Source organism: Chiloscyllium plagiosum, unplaced genomic scaffold (genome assembly GCF_037043375.1).
Source record: "Chiloscyllium plagiosum isolate Xiang-an unplaced genomic scaffold, Cpla_swu_hap1 HiC_scaffold_13, whole genome shotgun sequence".
NCBI lineage: Eukaryota > Metazoa > Chordata > Chondrichthyes > Orectolobiformes > Hemiscylliidae > Chiloscyllium > Chiloscyllium plagiosum.
In genome coordinates this window covers 26,897,550-26,924,097 of record NW_028270151.1, presented here as the reverse complement: position 1 = coordinate 26,924,097, position 26,548 = coordinate 26,897,550, and the positions used below count along the sequence as shown (strand labels likewise).

Genomic DNA, 26,548 nt, shown 5'->3' with positions numbered 1-26,548 from the left:
AAGAAAAGGGAAGGGCAACAGTGCGGATTATGCAGATTCCCCAGAAACTGAAAAAAAAACATCGACAGTTCGAGCCTTCTGGCCTGAAAATTTCGTATTAAAGGTCAGACAAAAGAGCTACAGTAATCTTAATATCATAATACAGCAGAAGACTGTGTTGAATACATGAAGGACTACTGACACCTAAAACGACAATACTAATGTCCAAGAGAGAAAGTGGAAATATATTTCTGTCTCAGACAGAGAGGTTAATAAGCCCCCGATGTTCTGTTGAGGATATTTGCACCAGCATCACCTGCCGAGGTATGTCCTGCCACACTCATGCACAAAGAGGAAGAATAATTCCATTTGATCAATTCTCTTCCGATCAATCTACCTTGATTTATGAATAAATCAATAAACGAGTCACCAATGCGCCACCTGGGATCTGGTAAACGTTTGGGCTTCACACTTAGAGTCATCAAGTCATACAGCATGAAACCCCCAATCCTTCGGTTCAAGTCGTCCATGCCAACCAAGTTTCCCAAACTAAACTAGTCCCACTTGCCTGCGTTTGCCATTGCCCTCTAAACTTTTCCTATTCATGTACCGGTCCAAATGTCTTTTGAATGCTCTAAGTGGCCCTGCATCTAACACTTCGTCTGGTAGTTCATTCCACATACCAACCGCTCTCTGTGTGAAGATGTTGCCCCCGGGTCCCTTTTAAATCTTTCTCCTCTAACTTTAAAAAATATGCCCTCTAATTTTCAATTCCTCCACCTTAGGCAAAAAACTTTGCTATTCACTTTATGTATGCCCTCATGATTTTATAAACTTCTTTAAAGTCACCCCTTATACTTCGTAAGTGTAAGAAGGCCCATCCTATTCAGCGTCTCCTTACAACTCAAACCCTCCAGCTCAGGCAACATCATTATAAAACTTTTCTGAACCCTCTCCTATTTAATAATATCATTCATATAGCAGGGAGACCAGAACTGTAACAATATGTGTAAACATGGTAGAATAAATGAGACTAGCCGTGACATCAGGGCCATATCCAAATCTGCCTCCATCAATGAATCCTAATAGAATTGAAGTTTGTTGGAATTGCAGAAAAGCTCTGTGCAATTTGAAGCCACACCGAGCCAAATTAAGGCGGCTGGTATAATTGAAGGCTAACGATCGTTGTTTCAATATCGCTGCAAGAGTTCCTTCCGGTGTATCAGGCTATACATTCTTCAGCTGCGACAAAAATGATCTTCTCTACATCAGACTGTGGTGCGCGTTCACTGATTTAATCGTGTTAAATTCACATCATACTGCTCAAACAGTTCAATATATTTTGTAAGCAGGAAACTTTGAGCAACACTCAACCTTTCAGCTGCACAAATACCTGACAAGAATCATCTCGCACAGCAACGAATTTGTCGAAAAATTATACTATCCCTCTTTGATATTCAAGGACATAACTATCGCTGAATTTTTCACGATGAAAACTATCGCTGAATTTTTCACGATGAACAAACAGCATGTTACCATTAAGAAACTTAACTCTACTGACACTGTTGGAACAAGTTAGAGACTGCAAAACAAGGAGCAAGTAATTGTCCTCAAAGCCTGTTCGCTGTCGCTAAAGAATGTGAAGTAATCACGGAATATCCTCCTCTTGCGTCCACAGTCTAGAGTTCCAAAACAACAAATTTAAATTAACTTTTTTTGATTGACAATCCACCATTACCTTTATCTGCCATTATCTGCCGTGGATCACTGATACACAGTTACGGATGTGTGTTCCATCCACCAAGGTACACTGCCCTCACCTCTTCAAGGCATATTCGGCAGCGCTAACACTTGAAAAAGGTGGCAAAGAATCCGATGCAAATGCAAAACATATATTTTTGCAGTGAGTTCTTGCAATGTTCGATGTTATGCCTCAAATTCCATTACGGAAATTCAGTCAAACTGAAATCTGGCGGATCCTTAAACATATATCCCTTATGCGCCGATCATAACATCTTAGGACATGCTTTCGAGACAGGTGAGACTGAAACTCGTGCGCCTGACGGCTGAATTATTCGGATTTGGAAATAACATGGTTAACACCTGGTTGATTCCTGCTTTGCCACATTGTTTAAATCTGTCTAGTTGGTTTTATCGAAACAGTTGTACCAGCGGATAATCGGATTCCAAAGAACTTGCTGAGGCCGCAATTTCTGAGCAGATCTTAAAATGTAAATTAAACAAGACAGACTTAGTTGTATCAATACGCATATTAAACGACAGCTTTCTGGACCCCACCAGTCATTCCCCTTTGAGAAATTACCTCTTTTTTTGTACTTTTCACAAATAGTAAACTGTACATCTTTTCTTTCTTTCTTTCTCATAAATGATTGTACCTGACAGGACCATGGGATGGAACATAATATGCATCTCAGCATGACCTTCTCTTTCTCTGGCTAGGCGCAAACGTCCTTCATAGAATGGAGGTGATTGATTTAATTCTTCGCCATGTTCTACGTAACTTTGTATGAATCCTAGAACATTGAAGAGACCGTTAATGAACATAATTATATCTAATCCTCCGATGGTTTTCAAATTTGAATCGTGGTCCGAAAACTGTCGGATTATTTCGAGCTCACCTATACACCTCCTCTCCTCCCCACCCCCATCCCCAATCCACGCCCATTGCTATCGTTTTGCCTAATTTGGTTAAAGACATAGTCAATTCGTGCATCAATTCCAGTACCCTCGCTGAAACAGAAACTGAGGAAGTGGAATGAATAACCAATTTCCTCTGGATAAGTAGAACGGCTGCCAGGCGAGAGCCACACGAACGTCTCACCGAGTTGAGCTGCAGCTGTTTGCTGTTCTTTGATCAGATGTTTCTTCGTGTCTCTGGAGTACTCTTGCCGTGAAATGCAGCACCTGGGGATATTCGTGCTGATTCTACACGTTTCTTTGGGTAAGTAGATCACAATAACACTGTCCCGAAATCTGGAAATGGTGCTTTATCTCGGCGTGGTTTGATGCATAGGTTAAAAACAAGGATTGCAGATGCTGGAAACCAGAGTCTGGATGAGAGTGGTGCTGGAAAAGCACAGCAAGTCAGGCAGCATCCCAGGAGAAGAAAATCGACGTTTCGGGCAAAAAGCCCTTCATCCAATAAGCCCTTCATGCATTCCAATCATTCGCATACAACCCGTCCTCATTTGTTAAAATATGGTTCAATTTAACGGTGGATATTTGAAAATTCCCAAAATTCCCAAGACAGAGACGGACAGAGAGATGCCATCCAAGTTTAACATTATATATTTCCGCAATAAGGGGTTTTGATGGTTGCGAATTTCCTGCACTGATCGCGCGAAAAGCTTCCAGAAACTCTTCATCTGAGATAGGATTAAGACACTTCAATCAATGTCTTAATCAAACCGCAATTCCGCTCTGCTGGCTGAACGTGCTGAGAGTTTACTAACCATATTTATAATTATATTGTAAATTGAGATTCCAGCCAGGTGATTAAATCAATTAAACGTTAGGGGACTCTCATTTAGTGATTCTTCACTGATACAGAGAATAAATGAACAGCAAAAAATAACGTTTTTCCATGCTATTGTGACTGCAGTTTTATGACGTCAATTTGGTTTTTAATTTATTAATGCAAGCCACAGAGTATACGAGAAATAGATATCGGTAAAAACCGATTTGAAAGATGACAAGATTTCTCGTTTTAGTCTCATGGGTTTGAAAGAAACCTCCACTTGTAAATATTATTACATTTTATTAATCTGTATTGACGGCAACAAACAAGAAACTTGTTAAAGTTAAAACACAGTGATATATTTAACTCATGAAGTAATTAATATTCGCTCCGTTCAGTTTTCCTTCGATAATGAGACTTTAAGCAGCACAATACGTTCAATAATTTGGATGAATCGAATATTGCGACGATTCCGCTGGGAATATTTTATAGTTTTGTCTGCCGCGAGTTTCTGTCAGATGTTTCTCATTGCCTTTTAATGTCTGGGACGAGAGCGTCACGTTGGTTTATGGATCCGCGGGAATTTGACAGCAGCCAAGTTATTTTAAAAAGTGTAGTAAGAACTTTTTCTGTATGCATATTTTTTTAAAAAACGCCAAGGTGAACATAAATCCCTTTCACGGGGAAGCAGGACATGGCAGAGGGACTAAACTTTTTTTTTGAGTCAGCCTTCACTATTGAGGATATTAGTAGACTTTCCAAAAGTATGAAATAATCAAGGGGCAAAAGATTGCGGGAGGAAATAAACACAACAGCTATCACTCGAGAAAAAGTACGAGCGACACGAATGAGTGTGAAGGTGGATAGATCCCTGGACTTGATAGATTGCAGGCTAGACATTAAATTAAGTACCGACCAAGACTATGAATGCACTGGTAGTAATATTCCAATACTGCCTGGAATCTGAAAAAAGTCCTAAAATGATTGGAAATTTATTTCTGCAACACCCTCATTCAAAAAGGGAAACCAGAACTGGGAATTCTAGGCCAGATAGCTTAACATCTGTCATTGGGATAACATTCCAGGCTATTACAGAAACAGGTAATGTGTGTATAAATACATAACCGAATCAAACAGATTCAAATGGTTTCGTGAAGTAGAAATAATGTCGGACAAATTTACCATAATTCGCTGAGGAGATAAAAAGCAGGATAGATGACGGGGAACCAGCAAACAAAATATATTTGGCTTTCCAAGAGATGTTCAACAAGGGATCACACATCCTAATAGGATAAGACCCATGGTTTGGGGGTAATATATCAGAATAAAAAGAAAAAAAAAACTAACAAAAAACAGAAGGCCTGGACAAAGGCAGGTATTTTCAGGACCAAGTGTAGTGGCACAGAGATAGTGCAGGAGGGACAATTAACAAAGACGTGGATGCTGGAGTTAATGTACTATCGCTAACTTTGCAGATGCGGCTGTACAGGACATTAGTTACACCACTTTTGGAACAATGTATGCAATTCTGGTCTCCCTTCTGTCGGAGGGCTGTTGGTAAACATGAAAAGGTTCAGAAAACATGTACAAGAATGTTGCCAGGATTGGAGTAATTAAGCTTTCGAGAGAGGCTGAATAGGCTAGGGCTGTTTTCTCTGGAGCGTCGGAAGCTGAGCGGTGACCTTATAAAGGGGCATGGATAGGATAAATAGACAAAGGGAGGGGAGTCCAGAATTAGAGGGCATAGGTTTAGGCTGAGAGGGGAAAGATATAAAAGGGACCTAAGGGACAACTTTTTCACGCAGAGGTTGGTGCGTGTTTGAAATGAGCTGTCAGAGGAACTGGTGGAGGCTGGTACAATGACAACGTTTAAAAGGCATCTGGATGGGCACATGAATAGGAAGGGTTTAGAAGGATATGGGCGAATTGCTGGCAAATGGAATTAGATTAATTTAAAATACATGGTCGGAATGGACGAGTTGGACACAAGGGTCTGTTCCCCTGCTGTACGTCTCTGTAATTATGACATAGAAAATGTCAGGAAAGTGAAATTGAGGATTATTTGTTCAGCCATACTCTTGTTACGGAGCAAAGTCACTGGGTCGAATATTTCTCCTATTATCTCTCATGACCTTCTAAGCTGTTGCAGTTTGTCAACTTTTACCAATTTTGTTTTGATCTTCAATTTGTGCAAAGAGCAATGACCATTATGGAATTGAAAAGCAAGAGCATTCATGGGGCGTGCGGGTTCAGATAAGGGCGTAGGACGCATGGAAGGGACCGTGTTCCACAGACTACAATGTTCCAGGAAAATAGACTGGCGGTGTATTTTCGATCTTTAAAGTAGAGTACCAGAGGACATCAGATAGGTGGACCGTCACATACCATCATTTCCAAAGGAACACAATATCCCGTACGATGTAACTTCGCCTGCAAATTTCATAGTTTCAAATTGCTTCGTAACTCAATACTTATTCCATTCAGTCTCGGAGCCAACTGTCTGTTTTCGGTCACTTGAAAGGACACAAAAAAAGCGAAGTCGAAAGGGGCATTCAGCACGCGATCACGGTAATTACGATGACATTTGGAGTGAATTTGAGACTTGACGGGGCCTTTGCCCCTTTTCCTACTTCGAGATGCTTTTTTAAATCTTTGAGCACGCGTTTGAGGGCGGCACAGTGGCAGAGTGGTTCCCACTGCTGCCTCACAGCGCCAGAGACCGAGGTTCAAATCCCGACTCGGGCAACTGTTTGTATGGAGTTTGCACATTCTCCCCGTGTCTGCGTGGGTTTCCTCCCTCAGTGCAGATTAGGTGAATTGGCCTGGGTGGGTTCCTCTTCGGAGGGTCGGTGTGGACTTGTTGGGCCGAAGGGCCTTTTTCCACACTGCAGGGAATCTAATCTTTAACTGGAATCATGATCGAGCGAAGCACAAAGACACGCTGAATAGCAATTTACGAAGAGTGTGAGGTGAGTGCTTGAAAGAGAAAACTGTGAGATGTGGGAAAGGGTGTCAGTGTCAGACTGGGACCAACTGAATGCTCTTCAAAGCAGATTTAATGCATCGAATAGCTTTATATTAAAGGAATCTGTCCAAGAAATCTAGGGGGCACGTTGGCACAATGGTCAGCACTGCAGCCTCCCAGGGACCCAGGTTCAGCACCAATGTCCAGTTCATATGTTCAACCATGTCTACATGGGTTTTTGCTGGGTGCTCCGGTTTCCTCCCACAGTCCAACAATGTGCAGGTTCGATAGATCGACCATGATTAATGCGAACTGAAGAGAACTGGGTGGGATGCTCGGGGGTCGGAGAATTGATTGGGCAGAATAGCCTCTTTCTGTACTGCAGGGAATCCATGAAATCAGAAACTCCTCTAACACAGAGCGAGGGAACTTTGTATATCTGTGTGGTATTAGATTACATTACTAACAGTGTGGAAACAGGCCCTTCGGCCCAACAAGTCCACACCGACCCGTCGAAGAGCAACCCACTCAGGCCCATTCACCTAACCTGCACATATTTGGATTGTGGGAAGAAACCGGAGCACCATTGTTTTTACCTAGGCAATTTAGCATGGCCAATTCAACTGACCTGCACATCTTTATGACTGTGGGAAGAAACCGGAGTATCCGGAGGAAACCCACGCAGACTCAGGGAGTATGTGCAAACTCCACACAGTGTGAAGGTTGGAATCGAATCTGGGACCCTGGTGCTGTGAGGCAGCAGTGCTAACCACTGAGTCACCGTGCCGCCCATAGAATCCCTACAGTGTGGAAACAGGATCTTTGGCTCAACAAGTCCACACCAACCCTCTGAAGAGTAACCCGCCCAGACCAATTCCCTACTCCATTATTCTACAATTACCCCTGAATAATGCAGCTAGGCTACACATCCCTGAACACTATGGGCAATTTAGCACGACCAATTCACCTAACCTGCGCATCGTTGGATTGTGGGAGGAACCCATGCAGACACAGAGAGAATGTGTAAAGCTCCACACAGGGAGTCGCCTAAGGCTGGAAGCGAACCTAGGTCGATGGCGCTGTTAGGCAGCAGTGCTAAACACAGAGCCACCGTGATTATTAGAAGCCATGAAATGTTTAAAATTCATCCCCAAATCCGAACAGATTCTATAAAAAAAATGCCCTGCTGGAAAAAATAAAGCCACACTGTGAGTAGCCATAAAAGAATTTGCTTTAAACAGAGAGAGTGGAAACTAACCAGAAGTGGAGGCAAATAACTTGAGGGAAAGTAAGTGAAACAGTTACAGATACAACGGAGAACAGGTACACCTGGTGTAATATGTGCGGGCGAGAGAGATAACGTATAAAATATAATTAAAAAAAAAACAACTCTGTAGCCTGCACAGTAAGTAGAGGTTTAGTGAAATTGTATTAGGGAAATCTGTTGCTGCAGACAATCAGTGCGTTTGGCAACAATCCAACTGGATCCCTGCTGTTTTCTTTACCGTTAGTTTAGATAGATAAGGAAAACCTAAAAGGATTAAAATCCTCTCGACCGTTTTTTCTACTGGGCTATAAAAGCTAACACTTCGCCCGACGGCGCTAGATATTGGAAACCAAAACATAAATTGCTGGAAAAACTTATCAGCTCTGGCAGCATCTGTGGAGAGAAATCAGAATTAATGTTTCGGTCCAGAGACCCTTCTTCAGAATCTTCTTCAGGTTTCCAGCATCCGCAGTTCTCTCGGTTTTATTTTTTGTTCGGCGCTAGATATTGTGTGGCTGTACTTGAGCATCACACCATAGATATCAAATCCAAACAGGTTTATTCTCACAACTTTCGGTTCGAGATAAATCCAATCTGAGACGCAACTTTCCTGATATCATTGTGGAGAGCAGATTATGGACCTTTAAATAGGTTCAGGGAGGACAATCAAAACAAAATATTTATGAGGTTGGTTTTGGACTTGAAAGATATTCAAGTTGATTGATTCTGAAGCAAACAGTTAATTTCCTACGTGCCACACTAAATTGAGAATACATATAGCCCGAGAATCCTACCACGCCATCTATTGAAAACTTGACAGTATTTCTATTTGTTTATTGGCATTGAAAAAAAATAGGGATTGCTTACAAATTACCGTGGTGTTGTAACCATAAGGTGTCATATTGTTAAAATGACAAGACTTATTCTGGACAGCAGAAAAAATTACCAGTTACGATTTTGAAAATAAATGTATATTTAACTTCCTGACTTGGTTCGATGTGATAAGTTGTGTTTTGGAAGGAATGTGTTCGGATCGCCTTTATTTGCGCAGTCCTAGAATTCCTGCGGACTCACAGCCCTCTGTCTATAACTGACTAGCGAGGCCGCAAAGGACACTCCAGTTTAAGTAATTATTTACAGTTTAGCACGGGCCTCGCTGACATTATGGCGGGAGGTTATGATATCTACTTCAGATTTCGATCTAGATGCAAAAATGCGATAGAGTAGTACTAACTGAGTAACTCATAAAGTTCGAACGCAGACTCAATCAACAGAATACTCTCCCACATTCTAACATTCTACAATTTTATTGCGTATACAGAACATTTAATCATTTTTAGGACTTGGGAAACTATTAGCTATTTAACAAAGTGCATTTTCACTATCTATATCTTACATTTCAGCCTCGACATTTCGATCCACGGTACAACCTTCCAGTCAAAATGCTACAGTTGATACACCGAATGCAAAAGGTAAACTTTTCCAATGTTTAGAGCTAAGTGCAAAAGTACCACGTACTGGAAAAAGAACGGATCGTTTATACTGATTTTACAATTACTGCTGACAAGACATACATCACCCAACTCATTCCTTAAGCAAGCACTCGATATTCAGGTATGCGGACGGCTTAATCTTAAATTGAATTTGTTGTTTCGATATACATTAGCCATCAAGCAATAATTTTATTCTTAGTGCTTCTTCTTCGGCCTCCTGAAACATATCCTCTCATTAAATCATAGTGAGCTCCTGACGCACGTATTCAGAGTCTAACCTGAGGGTCACCACGCCTCAGGCAAGGGGCGACGTTGAGAACGCAGGACCCACATAATGATACCTGTCGTTCATCCAACTGAGATGGCCTACACCTTTAACCCTTATCTTTACCTAACCATACCTTTACACACCGTGTTAGATTTAACCAAGATTTAGGACGATAAATCAACATGTTTATAATTGTAAACGCTGACGATTATCAGAGACGCATGACAGACTCCAGTTTCTGTGTGATCACATTGCAGAAGTATCATAATAAAATGCAGTGTCAAACAACATTTATTATTAGAGCCAGCCCTTATCCATTAAGATTCAAACTATTCGGTTGGAAAACTAAAATAGTTAATTACATCGTGTATGCAGCTTTGAAGTTTCCCGTATGATGCTCAGATATATGCAGATTGCCACACATAAACTTCACAATGATAGAAAATATACCTGACGTTATTTTGCAAAGAGAGATTATTTTCTGGTTTATAAAAGGCAATGTGACTGACATGTACCATTCATCGAGTTTTGGAACTCTACCGATTAGAAGCCCAAAGAACCTTTGCTGTGGTTCTTTACATTCCGTGAGAATTTGGTGTAATCTCTGTCTCTTCTACGAATATTATGAATGAGGGTTTTTTTATGTGAACAGTTGGGATGCTGGTGACACCGCACCCGTGTGTCTGTCCTTCGGTGTGGTCCAAAAGCCTGTCACAGTTCGCTTAAATAACCCTTTCCTAATTCTCAATGACAACATGTCCTGCGTATTTGTGATCTGTCTGGTGTACCCTCATAGGAAGCCTGGATGAATTTCTTTCATCTTCTTGCTAATATGCTATTTACATTGGAATCTAAAGAGCAGTCTCAAATCTGCAATTTGTTTTTCTAATCAATACACTGATGTCAAAACAATACAATAATACCAGAAAGTGCTCACGCTCCTTCAATATTTAATGTGTTCACTATGAACCCTAGAAAGGAATTCCAGAATTTCGTATTTTGCGTTTCAAAGAGACCGTGAGCGAGATGGTGCATTTGCTGCAACCAGTGTCCACATTTTATGAATGTATTCTGCATTTGAGCTGAGAGGAGGAAAATGAAATGAAATGCGATCACGGTAGAGCCATCTTTTTTCACATATTTGCACATCAATGACCGATTTTAGCACTGAGAATACAAAGTTGTGATACAGGGGTCTTTGAGCGAGTGGGTGATGTTTGCAGAGCGGGGTGAACTCGCTGCACTTCAACGCAGGTTCCTGGCGCCGTGAGGCAGCAGTGCGAACCACTGCGCCGCCCTTTGAAAGGGGTTCAAGATGAGGAATTCTATGAATAAGGAAAAGCCAAGGCAAATGTAATAACACGTAACCGAGACTAAAGTTAACATAAATGAAAGAAAATTAATACCAAGTAATCCAGCTCAGTCCAGAACAAAATGAACGCGAAGTCATGGACCCTACTGGTTTTTAAGATGACCATAGTGCAAGAAGTGCTGCCATCTGCAGAAACTTGAATCCTGCATTGAAAATCTGTACTCGGGCCCTTTTTGTGATGCAGTGGTAGTTTCTATGTCCCAATTCTGACATATCAGGGGCATGAGAAACAGAAATATAAATCAGGCGTCTCCCGAGGCCCTGCTCACAAATCGGCTTTTCGTTTTTGAACAAGTCTCCGAACAAGTCGATTGGGAAAATATACATTTTAAAAATTTGAGATTGCCTCCTTCCAAATCCATTTTGATTCCTCCCCCCAATCCTCTTCTCTTTCTCACCTTTGATGGCCAATAACAGGCCTTACACATTAAATAGTTAATTGGAAAACATAAGTAATTTACTGGTGGCGGTTAACAGATGGAAATAAAATAAAGGTGATTAGGTGATGGAAAAAAAGCTTATGTGTGATAACATTTTCGGTGAAATACAAAAAGGTGAGGTTGCAGTCGCGGTAACACACCCGCAAGGTGGACAGTTCTTTGCATTATACATTTCGTGACCTTTGAGGTAGTCCAAGAGAAACAGAAATATAAATCAGGCGTCTCCCGAGGCCCTGCTCACAAATCGGCTTTTCGTTTTTGAAGCTGATGAGGGCGCTAGTTGCTCAATAGCGTGCGGTCAGAGCCACGGCATTGTACAGGGTGGGAGGAACAGGAAGTAATTAGTGAGAATTGGTTAGACAGAGGAATATACAGGCATTTCTATGTCAATAGAAGTGACTCCGTAATATATTGTCTTCCTGCTGCCAGGGTCAACAATATCCTAGATCAGATTGCAGGAAAGTTTTTTTTCGGAGAAGGTGAAAATATTAGGTATTGTGTTTCGCAAAACATGAGCAGCAAGGTGGAAGTGGACCTTTAATGAGAACTTTGGAAGAAGTTAGAAAATTTGCAAGCAGGACTTCAAATTTAGTAATGTCTGACTTATTCCGTGTCACATTCAAATGAGAGTAGAAAAAAGGGTGATAAGGCATATCAATGCATGACTTGAAAGATGGAGAAGGGAGGATGCAGGAGGGGGGCGTTACCGTTTCTGACAGAACTGTGACTGACTCTGCGGAAGGTGTCATCTGTAGAAACCAGAAACATTGCACCCATCTATTGCTAGGTCGAGTTCCTTGGAGAATGGTTTGGTAATGCTTTTGGCAGGGTCTCAAAATAACTTGGAATGATGGCTGATGTCAAGAAAGAATAATAGAGAAGAGTACTAGATTAGATTACATACAGTGTGGAAACAGGCCCTTCGGCCCAATAAGTCCACACCGCCCCGCCGAAGCGCAACCCACCCATTCCCCTACATTTACCTCTTACCTAACACTACGGGCAACTGAGCATGGCCAATTCACCTGACCTGCACATCTTTGGACTGTGGGAGGAAACCGGAGCACCCGGAGGAAACCCATGCAGACACGGGGAGAGCGTGCAAACTCCACACAGTCAGTCGCCTGAGGCGGGAATTGAACCCGGGTCACTGGCGCTGTGAGGCAGCAGTGCTAACCTGTGCCACCGTGGTTAGCTCCTAATGAGTAAATCATTTCATATCATTTCAGTGCAGTGCTACAGAATCAATTCCTTGTTCTTGAAGCAGTGAGGGAAAGGTTAGAATGTGACTAGTGTTAGAATGTAACATTTTATGAACCATTCACAAACCATTTGTTTGTTACTGTCCTTGCACAGTATTTTGTAAATAACATTAGTTTTGCACTAATGTTATTTACAAAATATCATGCAAGGACTGTAACAAACACTACATTGGACAAACAGGTAGATAACTAGCCACCAGGATACATGAACATCAACTAGTCACAAACCGACATGACCATCTCTCACTCGTACCCTTACATAGAGATGAGGAAGGGCACCACTGCGATTGGGACAACACATCCATCCTCGGACAAGCCAAAAGAGACACGCATGACAATTCCTAGAAGCATGGCATTCCAACTGGATCTCTATTCACAAACACATTGACTTGGATCCCATTTACCACGCCCTTAGAAAAAGAACAGGAAATGACATCACCACATGATATGATGTCACCACAGGAAATGATGTAACCACAGGAAATGATCTCACCAACCCAAAGAAACCCAAACATATAAATAGAAAGCAGAAATTATCAATAGTACTTTGCCCAGAGTCCCACTGAAGATGTTACCTAGTAGGGTGACAAAACATCTGGAAATGAACCCTCCAGCTCTGCGAGCAAACCTACATCCAGAACCTCAATCTGAGCTACAAATCTTCTCAAAACACATTTCCAGAAGCCAATCTATAAATTCTGCACACCAGATATGTGACAAAAATAAGAACTCTTGGAATAAAAGAGACAGCAACAAAACAAATGATAGGAAATAGAGATCATGGTCAATTTTGTTTTTGTCTGGAAGCCCATTTGTAGCAGAGTTTCCCAGAAATTGTTATTGGAACTCTTGGTTTTTTAATTATATCGATTAATAATCTTGATATTACTGTGTAGAAGACAATTTCAAAGTTTGCAGATGACACAAAAGTTTTCTAACCTGTGCAGAGAACAACATAGAACTTCAAACATTCAGGCATACTTTGTGGCGAATGAATAGTGGTCAATGAAATTCAGTGCAAAGTAATGGCAGATGATGTATTTTGGTTGGAAGAATATGGACAGATGTTAGAAACAATGTGATAGAATTCTAAAGGGAGTGAAATACCAGAGGAACCTTAATGTGTATGTGCACAGATCGTTCAAAGGGGCTTTATAGGTAGATAGAGCTGTTTATGAAACAAACAGTATCCTAGGCACAGAGTACAAGAACAAAGAGGTGATTCTGAACATATATAAGACACTTGGTTACCTCAATTGGATTTTGTATCTAGTTCTGGGTGCCAAACTACAGAAAGGATATAAACGTATTGGAGCGAGTGCAGAAACAATTCACAACAATGGTTCCAGGAATCCGAAACATCCATGGTGATGAGAGATTGGAGATATTTGTACTTGTGTTGGGGGTGTGAAAGACTCACAGGAGATTTGAAAAATGTTTCAGAATCATGAGACAGGTTAGATAACAAAAAACACTTCCCCAACATAAAAGGATCAAGAATGTTCTAATCAAGAATAAAGCAAGTGTGATGAGAGAAAAATCTTTTTCACATGCGTACTTTGGATCTGGAAATGCAATGGACACATGTTCAATTGATGAATTCAAACGAACTATTGATGATTATTTAAATGGAAATAATGTACAAAGTTATGTGAAACAGGCAACAGAATTCCACTCAGATATGACGTTCACTTGGAGATCTTATGAAGAGGCAACAGGATGAATGGGCTCCTTCTACGCCACAACACTTGTGTTATTCTGTGTATTCAAATAGAGGGGAACTAATAATCATTGGCAGGACCAGCTCTCGAGTTTTTGAGTACTCCTTCACATCAAATTTCTTACCACATTCATAAATGGAAAAGCAAATCTCATCTAACTGCTTCATTCTCATTTAGCTTGGTTCTGTGCCATTAAATTTGCTTCAGGTTTGTCGTACTCTAGTTGGTTATGTCACCTCTTCACTTTCTTAATTTCATTTTTATTTTACTGTTATGAATCAGGCCTGACACTCTCAATGCATTTCAAGGAAGTAGCCCAGACCCAAAATTGGATAGTTGTTTTAAGCAGGCGTAACATGGATATTCCAGGAGTGATGCCACTGGTCAACCCACTTAGTTTTCAGTAAAACAGAATTTATTTACAAGATTACCAAATGAAATACAAACAAAAGCAAACAGAATACTGAACAACTTAACCTATCTGAAAACCCAATAGATTATCCCAACTTAATGATACTGTTCCAAATACTTTCAACAAACCCCATAAACACACTTTGGCACAAAAGATAAAATCAAACAGAGAATAGATTGTTCTTACAGTATAGAAGTCAGAGAGAGAGTATCAGCCTGGACCTGCTTCATTGGGTCCAGCAGCTTTTTTCACACTACTGCCAAAAACCAAAAGAAACCAGAGAACAGTTGTGCTGGGTGAACTGGCCACTCCCCTTTCATTGTACAAGTGCTTTTCTTTAATGTGAAAGCTGTCTGCCTGAGGCAGTATCTGTTAGCTATCATCAAATTGGCCCAAAAACCCTTCAGCCCCAGACCTTCCAAAGTTTATGTCATTTATGACCTCTCTGAAAAGAGCCAAGGACAATATAACCTTGTTAAAGCAGCAGCTTCGTCACACTGCCTTTCTGTTTTCTATCTATGTTGAGGTTTTCTGATGTTCTGGGCTCTCAACAGCTGGTGTAAGATTCCATTTTCTCTTTATCCATTCCTGTGCATTCTTCAATATCTAAGGTTCTTTGTGAAGACATATTAAAATAATAACTCATTATAAGTGACCTAGGAAAAGATCAAGTGGTATTATCACTAGATTATTAAACCAAAGACCAGGCTAATATTCTGGGGACCTGAATTCTAAGCCTGCCAAGGCAGATGGTGGAATTTGAAGTCAATAACAATAAATCTGGAATAAGAAACTGTTGATTGTCATGAAATTACTATCTATTGCTAAGGTAAAACCATCTGGCCGACATGTGGCTCTAGACCCACATCAATATGGTTGATTCTTAACTTCACTCTGCAAAATTAGGATGGGAAATGAATGGTGGCCTAGCCAGTGATGTGAATAGATAAAAAAGAAAAGCTGCCCACTCCACCAACTTGTCAATGCTCATTTGGAGCTCCAAACAATTGTTTACAAATGTTCACTATTTACAATTCTTCTAAAAATAGTGACATATGCCAATTTGAAGTTGTATGTTGCACACTAACATCCAGATCAATGACATATATCCTGAAAATTAAAGATCATGATATTGACTGCTTTGGAACTCCAGCACAAATGTTCCTCTAGCTCAGTAAATATTAATTGACTGTTACCTTGTGTTTCCTATCACTCATCCATTCTTAATTCATGTTGCCACTGCCCCCTTTATGCCATTATCCATAAATGTCTTCACAAGTCTGGTGTATGACATTGTATCAAATGCCTCTAGAAATCCATATATACCACATCAATCGTGTTATCTTCATCAACTTGTTCTGTTATCTCTTCAAATACGTCCAATAAGTTCGTTAAACATAATTTCACCTTTAGAATTCTATGCTGTTATTTCTTAATCAACCCAGCGTTTTCCAAGTAATTAGTAATTCTATCCTGAATAATTGTTTCTGGAATTTTGCCCACCACCAAAATTAGTCTAAGAGGTCTGTAATTGATGTGACTATTGTTACAACCTATGTAGAACAAGACTGTAATGGTCTTCAGCCTTTTGGAACATCCCCCATTCCAGGGAAGACTGAAATATTAAGGCCACTGCCTCTGCAAATTCTAACCCTCACTTTCTTCAAATGTCATGGATGCATCTTCTCCAGTTCTGTTGTTGTGTCAAATTTAAGTGCTAACAATGTATCTAAGACTTCGCCCATTTCTTTCCATTGGACTTCACATTGCAGGGACAACATGTAAATAAAGGACTTTATATTATCAGCCTTGTGGAAAGGACTGAGCTCCCTACTATACCTTTATATAAAAATAATCTAACCTTTAATTTAAGCCAAGAAGAAGGCTAATTCAGTTTTGAATTAAACAGAAGAAGCAAGAACTTCAACTTTCTTACATGCAGCTTGAAAGTCGACATAAGCAAAGTATCCACTGCTAGCAATCAGTTCACTGTTTTGCACTGATAACACTTTTGTCAGTTTTATTGAATTCTGGCAGGATTCTAGTTGGGATATAACTGTTAGTCCAACCGTGCTTGGTCTGAGCCTCCACCTTCAGGCATTTATCAGGAAAATATGCTGCCGCCGTTCATCATCAGGTTCACTCTGTTGCCACACTGACTTAATTCTCCATGAGTCCGTATCCTTATTTATGTTCTCAGTCTGTGTCTCCCATTCTGCTTCACTGTGACACTATCTTACTGCACACTTCTTTCAGTCTGTTTCACATTAATATTGCCTTGTTGCACACTCTTCACAGTCTGCTTCACAGTGATGCTGACTTCCTGCACACTTGTCCCACTCTGCACATTGAAACAAATCACATTAATATATAAAGGAATGTTAATATTCTGATTTTAATAAATGCAACAGTAATGTCAAGTTTAATTTTTAAAATTGATTTTGAAATGATTATTTCTGATCATGTTTTAATGTTTATAGAATTTTTTTTCTCACTTTAAATGCTTAACAGATCTCAGAGACCTGAGGTTGGTGGGGCAATATGCACCATGCATTGGAAAATTGGAAATTTATGACCGAGGTCAGTGGAATTCGGTTTGTAGTAGTATGTTGGATTCAGCTGCTGGGAAAGTCATCTGCAAACAGATTTTCTGCAGTTCATTTCATGCATTATCAACTAGTCCCAACTCACAAGAAACAGATCCTGTTTTACTGGATAGAATTCAGTGCAATGGAACAGAATCTTCATTGTGGGATTGTTCATTCACAACATCCAGCCAGCAGACTTGCGAAATTGGGACAAGTGCAGTCATCTTCTGTAAAGGTATTTAATAATTGTTAATTCATGTTAAATATTTTTGTTCATATATTTTACTAGCTCACAAGGAATCTTACAGGACGAAGAGAAGAATTCACTAACTTTGGGCAAAATCTTGTTGAGGCACCAGATTTTTTTTGGCAGCCAGCATTGTCTGTTGCAGACAATGCCTAGCACATCTTACACCTATCTGAAGGTGTCAAGGTCACAGGCCTTCCGCTGGAATCAAAGTCTGAGTGAAGGATGTTGCATCCAGTAAGAGCTAACAGCTAATTAGTGACCAACATCTTTTGCAAAACATCACAGAGAAGCTGTTGCATTTTCTTTTTATTAATTCAGCCATGGCTATGTGTGTTGCTGGCTCGGCCATTATAATTTCCACATTATTAATTGCACTTGAGAAGTGACAGTGTTCCTATACATCTGTCATCCTTGTCCTTCATCTGGCAATGGCTGCAATCAGAGTTGTGCATTGGAGGTTAGATGATAACAGTGTGTTGGTGCACAGTAGATATGCACTGTCCAATGGACAGAAGGGCAAGAGATGCATTGAAATATCATGACCCTAAAGTTCCCTGCCTAGCCACACACTATCCTGAATTGGAACCAAATCACAGTTCCTTTGTTGATGTTGCACCAAAATCTTGGAATACCTTTTCCCCTTGTGTAGGTATGCCCACACCCCAAGAACAGAAGCATTTCAGAAGGCCAACTCACCCACCACATTCTCCAAGGTAAATAGGGATTGATAATGAATGTGACAATAACAGTGACACCCACAGCACATGTACTAATAAAAAAAGTCCCACTTTACAGCCTGGAGGTCTTAATATTGAATTCAATAACTTTTTGGTTTTAATAAAGGTGGGTTGTCACTAAAATGAAAGCATATAATACTGCAGATTTGGGTACAAACAGTATAACTTTGCATTGATAAGGCAATTCATTTGGCATTCGAAAAGCTGACATTTCTTTGGCTCTGTCAGACAACAAAATTCCCAATTTCATTTTAGCAAGTCAACTTTGTCACAGTGGAGGACCTTCAAAGAAATTTTTTTGAAATGCTCAGCAAAAATATATTCTGGTGAGAAGGAAGGACTGTTAGAGGAGGGATAATCTGCCATGAGTGTCTGAGGAAATAAGGCAGACTATCAAAGTGAAAGAGAAGGCATACAAAGTGGCTAAAAGCAGCAGAAATCTAGAAGATTGGGAAAACCTTAGAGGTCAATAGTACGCCACAAAAAATCTATAAAGAAAGGTAAGACAGAGCGTGAGCAAAAAACTAGCACAGAATATAAATGTTGGCCCTTTAGAGGATGAGAAAGGGCAGTTAGTTATGGATATAATGAAATGACTGAGGCATTGAATAGATACTTTGCATCGGTCTTCACAGTGGAGGAGACTAATAACGTGCCTGTAAGTGATGAAGAGACAAATGTAGGAGAGAATATGGAAAGAATTGTTATTAAGCTAATGGAGCTAAAGATAGGTAAGTCTCCTGGCCATGATGGAATGCATCCCAGGGTAATAAAAGAGACGGTGGGAGAAATAGCAGATGGACTGGCAGTAATTTTCCAAACTTCGCTGGACCCTGGGGCAGTCCCAGCAGATTGGCAAATAGCAAAAATGATGCCACTGTTTAAAAAGGGAAGTTGACAAAAAATGGGGAATTAAAGACCTCAGTAGATTAACCTCTGTAGTAGGGAAGATACTTGAGTCTATTATCAAGGAAGAAATAGCAGGGCACCTCAAAAGAAATTTTCCCATTGGACAAATGCAGCATGGGTTCATGGAGGGCAGATCCTGCTTCACAAATCTTTTGGAATTCTATGAAGACATTTCAAGCAAGGTGGACAATGGGGACGCAGTGGGTGTGGTGTACCGAGATTTCCAAAAGGCCTTTGACAAGGTGCCGCACATGAGGCTGCTGCATAATATAAGGATGCATGGTGTTAGGGGTGGAGTATTAGCGTGGATAGAGGATTGGTTGACTGACAGGAAGCAAAGAGTGGGGATAAATGAGTGCTATCATGGCTGGCAATCAGTGACTAGTGGTGTGCCTCAGGGATCGATGTTGGGGACAACAAACATTTACAATTTATATAGATGATTTGGAGTTGGGGACCATGCGCACAGTGTCAAATTTTCCGATGACACGAAGATGAGTGGCAGAGCAAAGTATGTAGAGGATTGTGAAACTTTGCAGAGGAACATAGATACATTGTGCGAGTGGACAAAGGTCTGGCAGATGGAATACAATGTTATTAAATGTGAAGTTATACATTTTTGGAGGAGGAACAGCAAAATAGATTATTATTTGAATGAGAAAAAAGTTGGAGCATGCTGATTTGCAGAAGGATTTGGGTGTCCTTGTGCATGAATCACAGAAGGTTGGTCTGCAAGTACAACAAGCAATTAGGAAGGCAAATGGAATTTTGTCATTCATTGCAAAAGGGGTTGAATTTAAAAGCAGAGAGGTAATGTTACAGTTGTACAAGGAGCTGGTGAGGCTACGCCTGGAGTACTGCATGCAGATTTGCTCTCCTTACTTAAGAAGAGATGTACTGGGAATTGGAGGGGGTGCAGGGGAGATTTACTAGGTTGATTCCGGAGTTGAGGGGTTGGCGTATGAGGGGAGACTAAGTAGATTGGGAGTATATTCATTGGAATTAAGAAGAATTAGAGGGGATCTTATAGAAACACATAAAATTATGAAGGGAATAGATAAAATAGAAATAGATAGGAAGTTTCCACTGGTGGTGAGACGAGGACAAGAGGGCATGACCTCAAGATTAGAGGAAGTAGGTTGAGAACTGAACTGAGAAGAAACTTCTCCACACAGAGGGTTGTTAATCTATGGGATTCCTTGCCCAGGGAAGTACTTTAGTAATCTTGATTCGCAATTTGTAATTCGTAATTCAGTAATTTTGAAAAATAAAGGAAATAAGGGATATGGTGAAAACACAGGTAAGTGGAGCTGAATCCACGATAAGATTAGCCATGACCTTATTGAGTGGCGGAGCAGGCTCGAAGGGTCAGACAGCCTATTCCTGCTCCTAGCTCTTATGTTCTTCTGTTTATTTCATTATCCATTTTGGTTGCTTTTATAAGCTGCTTTGTGGACTTTGCTGGTCTTTGTATGTTTTAATTGTTTAAGACTTCGGTAAACAGCTCTTCAAATGCTGGTATCGGAATTGAAAGTGAAATTCTTAATTGAGGGTCAGGCTTTCAGAAGTACTTGAACACACTTGGAACAAAACAACTCCAACGAACTTTAGATGTTAGAAATCAGAATCATACATGGCATGTCTGGCAAATTTGACTTATCTTGCTGTAGTCCTCATCAATATATGTGTTTTAATATTTTAGCTTTTGTTTTCCTAATACATAGGTGATCTGCCATTTCAAACTTCATAACTGCCATTTGAGTTTAAAATCTGCCATTCGAATTTCAAAGTTTCTGTGGTAGTGAATTCCGTAAGTTACCACTCTTTGAGTTTCTCTTAATCTTAATCTTAAAACGTTTACCCCTTATCCCTAAACAATGACCCCTGGTTCTGGACTCCTCATAATTGGAAACATTCTTCCTGCATCTAAAGTATCTAGTCCTGTTAGAATTTTACAGTTTCTATGAGATTCCCTCTCATTCTTCTAAACTCTAGTGAATACTATCCTAACTCACTCAAACTCTCCTCATATGTCAGTCCTGCCATTCCAGGAATCAACTTGGTAAAACTTTGCTACACTCCCACGAAAGCCAAAACATCTTTCCTTAGTTAAGGTGACCAAAGCTGCACACAATATTCCAGGTGCATCCTTTTTAATGCAATGTAGAATTGCAGCAAAACATCCTTGCTCCTGCACTCCAATCCTCTTGCTATGAAGGCCAACATACTGTTTGCCTTCTTTACTGTCTGCTGCACCCATGTTTTTATTTTCAGCAACTGGTGCCGAAAGACAGTTGGGTCTTGTTGAACATTTCCTTCTCTCACTAGTCACTGCCTGCCATTCATAAAAAGACCAATTTGTTCCGACTCCTTGTTTTGTGTCTGCTAACCAATTTTCTATCCCCGTTCCTACACTATCCCCAATCCCATGTGTTTTAATTTTACACATTAATCTCTTATGTGGAACTTTATCAAAGTCTGAAAATACCACATCAATTAGCTTTCTCTGATCAATGCTATTAGTTACAACCTCAAGGAATTCCAGTAGATTTGCTAAGAATGTTTTCCCTTTTGTAATTTCTAAGTGCTGATTTCTAAGTGCTCTGCTATAATATCCCTGAGAATGGACACTAGCATCTTCCCCATTATGAATCTTAGACTCACTGGTCTGTAATTCCCTGTTTTCTCTCTGCCCCGCCTTTTGAATTAGCAACCCTCCAATCAGTAAGAACTGTTTCAGAGTCTAAAGAATCTTGGAGGTACGGAGGAAGGAGGGCAGGTCTGAAGACCTCCTCGTGGGTCTGCTCCTGGGCCTGGCCAAACTGGCCATCAACAGGTCGAGGCAGCGGGCCGTGGAGGGGGTCATTAGGGCCGACTGCCTGCCCCTCTTCCGCGGTTACGTTAGAGCCCGGGTGTTCTTGGAGAAGGAGCACGCGGTGTCGACCAACACCCTGGAGTTGTTCAGGGAGAGGTGGGCGCCGCAGGGAGTGGAGTGCATCATTTCTCCCTCCAATTCTATTTTGATTTAGTCCCTACCCTCCCCTTCACTGTTTTGTTCACACAGCACTGCCCTTTGATGTGAAGGGCAGTGTTTGTCACTGGCCACCCGAGTGTTTTCCTATCTTCCTGGTGGTGGAAATTGAATAAAGATTCGTGCACTTTGTGTCTTTCACTGTGTCTCACACCTGCGCACACACACCATGGGTGCTGGGGATAAAATAAGCACTACCGCACTTAGGTGGTAGTGTCGGGGTTAAATTTAAAAAATAAAAAAAAATAAAAAAATAAAAAAGAAAAAAAAGAGAAAAAAAAAGAATCTTGGAAGATGACCACCAAAGCATCCATTATTTCTCGGGACACTTCCATAAGTGCTTTGACATGTAAATGCTCAGAACCTCTGGATTTATCAACCTTCAATACATCAGTTTCTCCTACACCATTACTCTACTAATACAGATTTGCTTCAGTTCTCTCTCTCATTAAATACTCTATCCTTGAACATTTCTGGGAAATTATCTGCTTCCATCTTTGTGAAAGCAGAAACAAAGCATGAATTTTGTCATGGAGAGCTTTAGGTAACCAAACACAGATGCCAAATACATTTGCCTATACCTGTGTTTTTGTTTTTGCTGCTGTTTACCTATTATTTACTTATCTATGCTATTAATTCTGTGATCTGCCTGTATTGCTCGCAAGACAAAGCTTTTCACTGTGCCTCAGTACATGTGACAATAAATTCAATTCAATTTAATTCAGATGCCATAGTGATCATACTTATTCTGAAACTGTCTTCTTCCATAACAGTGCAGCAAAGTGCAATTCTCCAGGGTGGAGGTAGCCCATGTGCTGGGACAGTTCAGGCCCGTAGCTTCAGTGGTTGGAATATTATCTGCGGTCGCATGTGGGATTTGAATGATGCTCATGTTTTATGTAAATACCTGGGATGTGGTGATGCTCTATCTGCATTAGGGAATTCTCAGTTTGCAGTTGGCAATTGGCCTATGCTGAACTTTGAAATTGGCTGCAAAGGCAGCGAGGAAGACCCCTGGAAGTGTGAATTGAAGCAGCTGGCTCATAATAACTGTTCCAGAGAAGTGGAAGCAGCTGGTGTGGTGTGTTCAGGTAACTCTCCTTCCTGAAATATTTGAAAACATGGGACATGGTGATTTATTTCTTGTTATTTCATCAAATCACACAATTCTTTTGATAATGTGCTTTTTAATAATACTGAAAAATATTATACTGAGTTTGAAGGTTTTAGATTCTAAAATTAAATAAAATTCTCTCGACCATTTTATAGACTTTAAAGCTATACGTTTCACCTTTGTGTGGAAATTTAACTTGTTTCCTTTCATCAGAAGCATAAATAAGAGGGATGGCCTTTCACTGATAAAAAAATTAAACAGGTTGGACATTGCCAGTGCCACGAAAGGCAATATAGATGGACTAATGGCTTACTTAGTTCATAAGCCACAAAGGAGTGCTTAGGTTCCAGCAGGAACTTTTCTCCAGCAACATGCCAAGAGCAGGTGATAGTTGTGCAGCAAAAGTAATTTTTTTCTCCATCTAGAAATCACATCTAGAAATTAGCTGGAGTATTGTGTGCAGTTCTGGTCACCAGTCTATGGGAAAGACATGGAGGATTTGGAGATAGTGGCAATGAGGTTTACTGGAATATTGCCTGGATTGAAGTGTTTAGCTTGAGGAGAGGTTAGATAAACTTAGATTGTTTGTGCTAAAGTACCCAGGGTTGAGGGATGACCTGATAGACATTTATAAAATTATTTGAAGCATGGATAGTTGGAATCTTTTTCTCAAGGTGAGAATGTCAAATACTAGGGGACATAGATTTAAAATGAGAGGGATACAATTTAAAGAAGATGTGCAAGACAAGCTAATTATGCAGAGGGTGGTTTGTGCCTGGAACAAGCTGTGAGGGGAAATGGTAGAAGCAGATACAATGGCAACATTTAAGAGGCATTTGGACAGGTAAATGAACAGGCAGGGAATAGAGGGACATGAACCATATGCAGGCAGATGGGATTAGTTTAGATTGGCACTTGGTCAGCACAGACATGGTGAGTCCAGCCTTAGGTTACTTGGAAAGGGTAGATTTAAAAGTGATATGATGCCTTTCATGTTAAATCAAATTTCAGTTGCTGAGGTGGAGGTTATAGATAATAAACAAAATAAAGTGTTGTCAGATATGAGAATGCTGGCCAATGCTGTAATCAAAGTTGGAATCCAATAGGTTTGGAAACAAAATAATCTTGCTGGTATCAAAACTCTAAAGTATCAACAATAATGACATGAAGTTGATCTTCATTTTGTACAATGAACAACAAATACCAAAATAAGTCTCGTTAAAACTGTCTCAATATGTGCTGTAGGTTGAAGGAAATTACCTGATAAAAACATTATTTCATCTTTTTAAAACAACAGGTCACAAGCAGCCAAGATTGGTTGGTGGAGTGGATGAATGTTCTGGAAGGTTGGAGATACAGAAAGGAATGACATGGGGGACTGTGTGTGACTCACATTGGGATTCGCTGGATGCCCGTGTGGTTTGCACATCATTGAAATGTGGGGAAGTGATATCAGTACTCAGCGGGGCTAAATTTGGAGAGGGCAGTGTTCCTTTATGGCAGGATGTCTATGAATGTCAGGGTAATGAGACAGTTATCTGGGACTGCCCCATTACATCAAGCAATCAAAAGAAATGCACACGTAGCCACGATGTCAGTATAATTTGTTCTGGTAAGTGTTTCATTCCTTCATTCATAACAATGACAATGAGTTTAAAACTGTCCACTTAATCTAGTAGACTCAATTCACCTTTTCTCTTCACCTCTCACATTATATATGAGAAACATATGAACATAAAATCAAAAGTAGGTTCCAAAGTAAGTCATTGAGCCCCACAAACCTAATCTGCCATTCCATGGCTGATCTGATTATAACTGTAAAACTATCTCTGCTTACTGCTGATATCTCTTCACCCTCTTGATTGACAACAACCTATCCACTTCTGCTTTAAAAGTAGTCAAAGACTCATTTTTCAACTCACAGTTGAGACAGGAAAAAATAGTCAACACATCTCTGCCTTAAATGGACAGATTTTCTCATAAGAGGGAACATCGTCTCCATATCTCACCCGACAAGACCCTCAATATCTTATATGTTTCAATCAAATAGCCTCTTACTCTTCTCATCTCCAGGAAGTACAAGCCGAAACTGTCCAACTTTTCCTGATAACACCCCATTCTAAACATTAATCCAGTAAACCATCTATATATTACCTCGAACACATTTACATCCTTCCGTAAATAAGCTAACCAATACTGTGCATGTAAGTGCACTTGGAGTCTCAAGGGCGCATTACTTAAGCATGACCTTCTTATATTTGTATTCAATTTGCTTTCCAATAAGTGATCATATTTGTTCCTAAGTATTTGGTGCAACTCCGCACCAACAGTTTACAACTCATGCACAAGTATACCAACATCCCGCTGCAGCTCAGCGCACTGCAATCTCTCACCGTTTAGACCATATGATTCTTTTTCAATCTTCTTACAAGTTCAGAATATTTAACTTGGAACCAAGAAATTTGCATGGATTGTAAATAACTGTGACCCCAAAATTTATTTTCATGATTTTCTATCAGTAACATACTGCCATCCAGTCAATTATCTGTCTTTCCTTATCCCTGTTGTTAGTTTTATAATCAATTTTCAATCCAAAGAAATACATTACACCCAATCTGCGGTGTCCTAATTTTATGTCTTAATCTCCTGTCTGGGATCTAGTTGAAAAAAAAACTGTTGGAAGTTCAAATATACCATATCCAGCAGTTCACCTTGTTTTTAGATCCATAACATTTGTTGAGTGGTTATTATCTGAAAGATGTGACAAATAACTTCTTCCAATAACTCCCCCAGGTTTTTCAAACATGATTTCCCGTCCATAAGTCAATCTTGACTCTACTGACTTATCGAATTATTTTTAAGTGTGTCATTACCATGTTTGTAACTTCACTTTCTGATCCTGTTTGGTGCTTGCTTTCATTTTGTCTTCTAATCTTGCTTACTACTTGTTTTACTTCCAGTTACCCAATATGAGGGTGGTGAATCTGTGGGACTTTTTGCTGCAGAAGGATATTGATACCAAGTCATTATGTGGCTTTAAGGTGTTAAGGGATCAAGGGTTGTGGGGGAAGGCAGGGGTTGAGAAAGGTGCTAGCTATGATTGAATAGCAGATCAGACTCAATAGGCCCAATTGTCTAATTCTGATCCTGTATCTTATGATCTTATGGCAAACTATTTGCAAATGATATTGTCTCAGAGTGATTCTCTTGCATTGCTTCCTTGATTCTCCTGGAGCTCCGAGTGGTTACCCATTCACTCCTG

The 26,548-nt window shown here is 40.2% G+C and overlaps 1 protein-coding gene across 1 annotated transcript in view; it reads left to right on the top strand.

Moving 5' to 3' along the window:
- LOC122555633 (scavenger receptor cysteine-rich type 1 protein M130-like) overlaps positions 1 to 26,548 on the top strand; it is a 43,253-nt gene that overhangs the window by 2,798 nt on the left and 13,907 nt on the right. Inside the window, exons 2-4 of the mRNA XM_087993950.1 lie at positions 17,169 to 17,480; positions 22,946 to 23,263; positions 24,584 to 24,898. Coding sequence (XP_087850076.1) covers positions 17,169 to 17,480; positions 22,946 to 23,263; positions 24,584 to 24,898 — 945 coding nt within the window. The remainder of the gene's footprint in view (positions 1 to 17,168; positions 17,481 to 22,945; positions 23,264 to 24,583; positions 24,899 to 26,548) is intronic.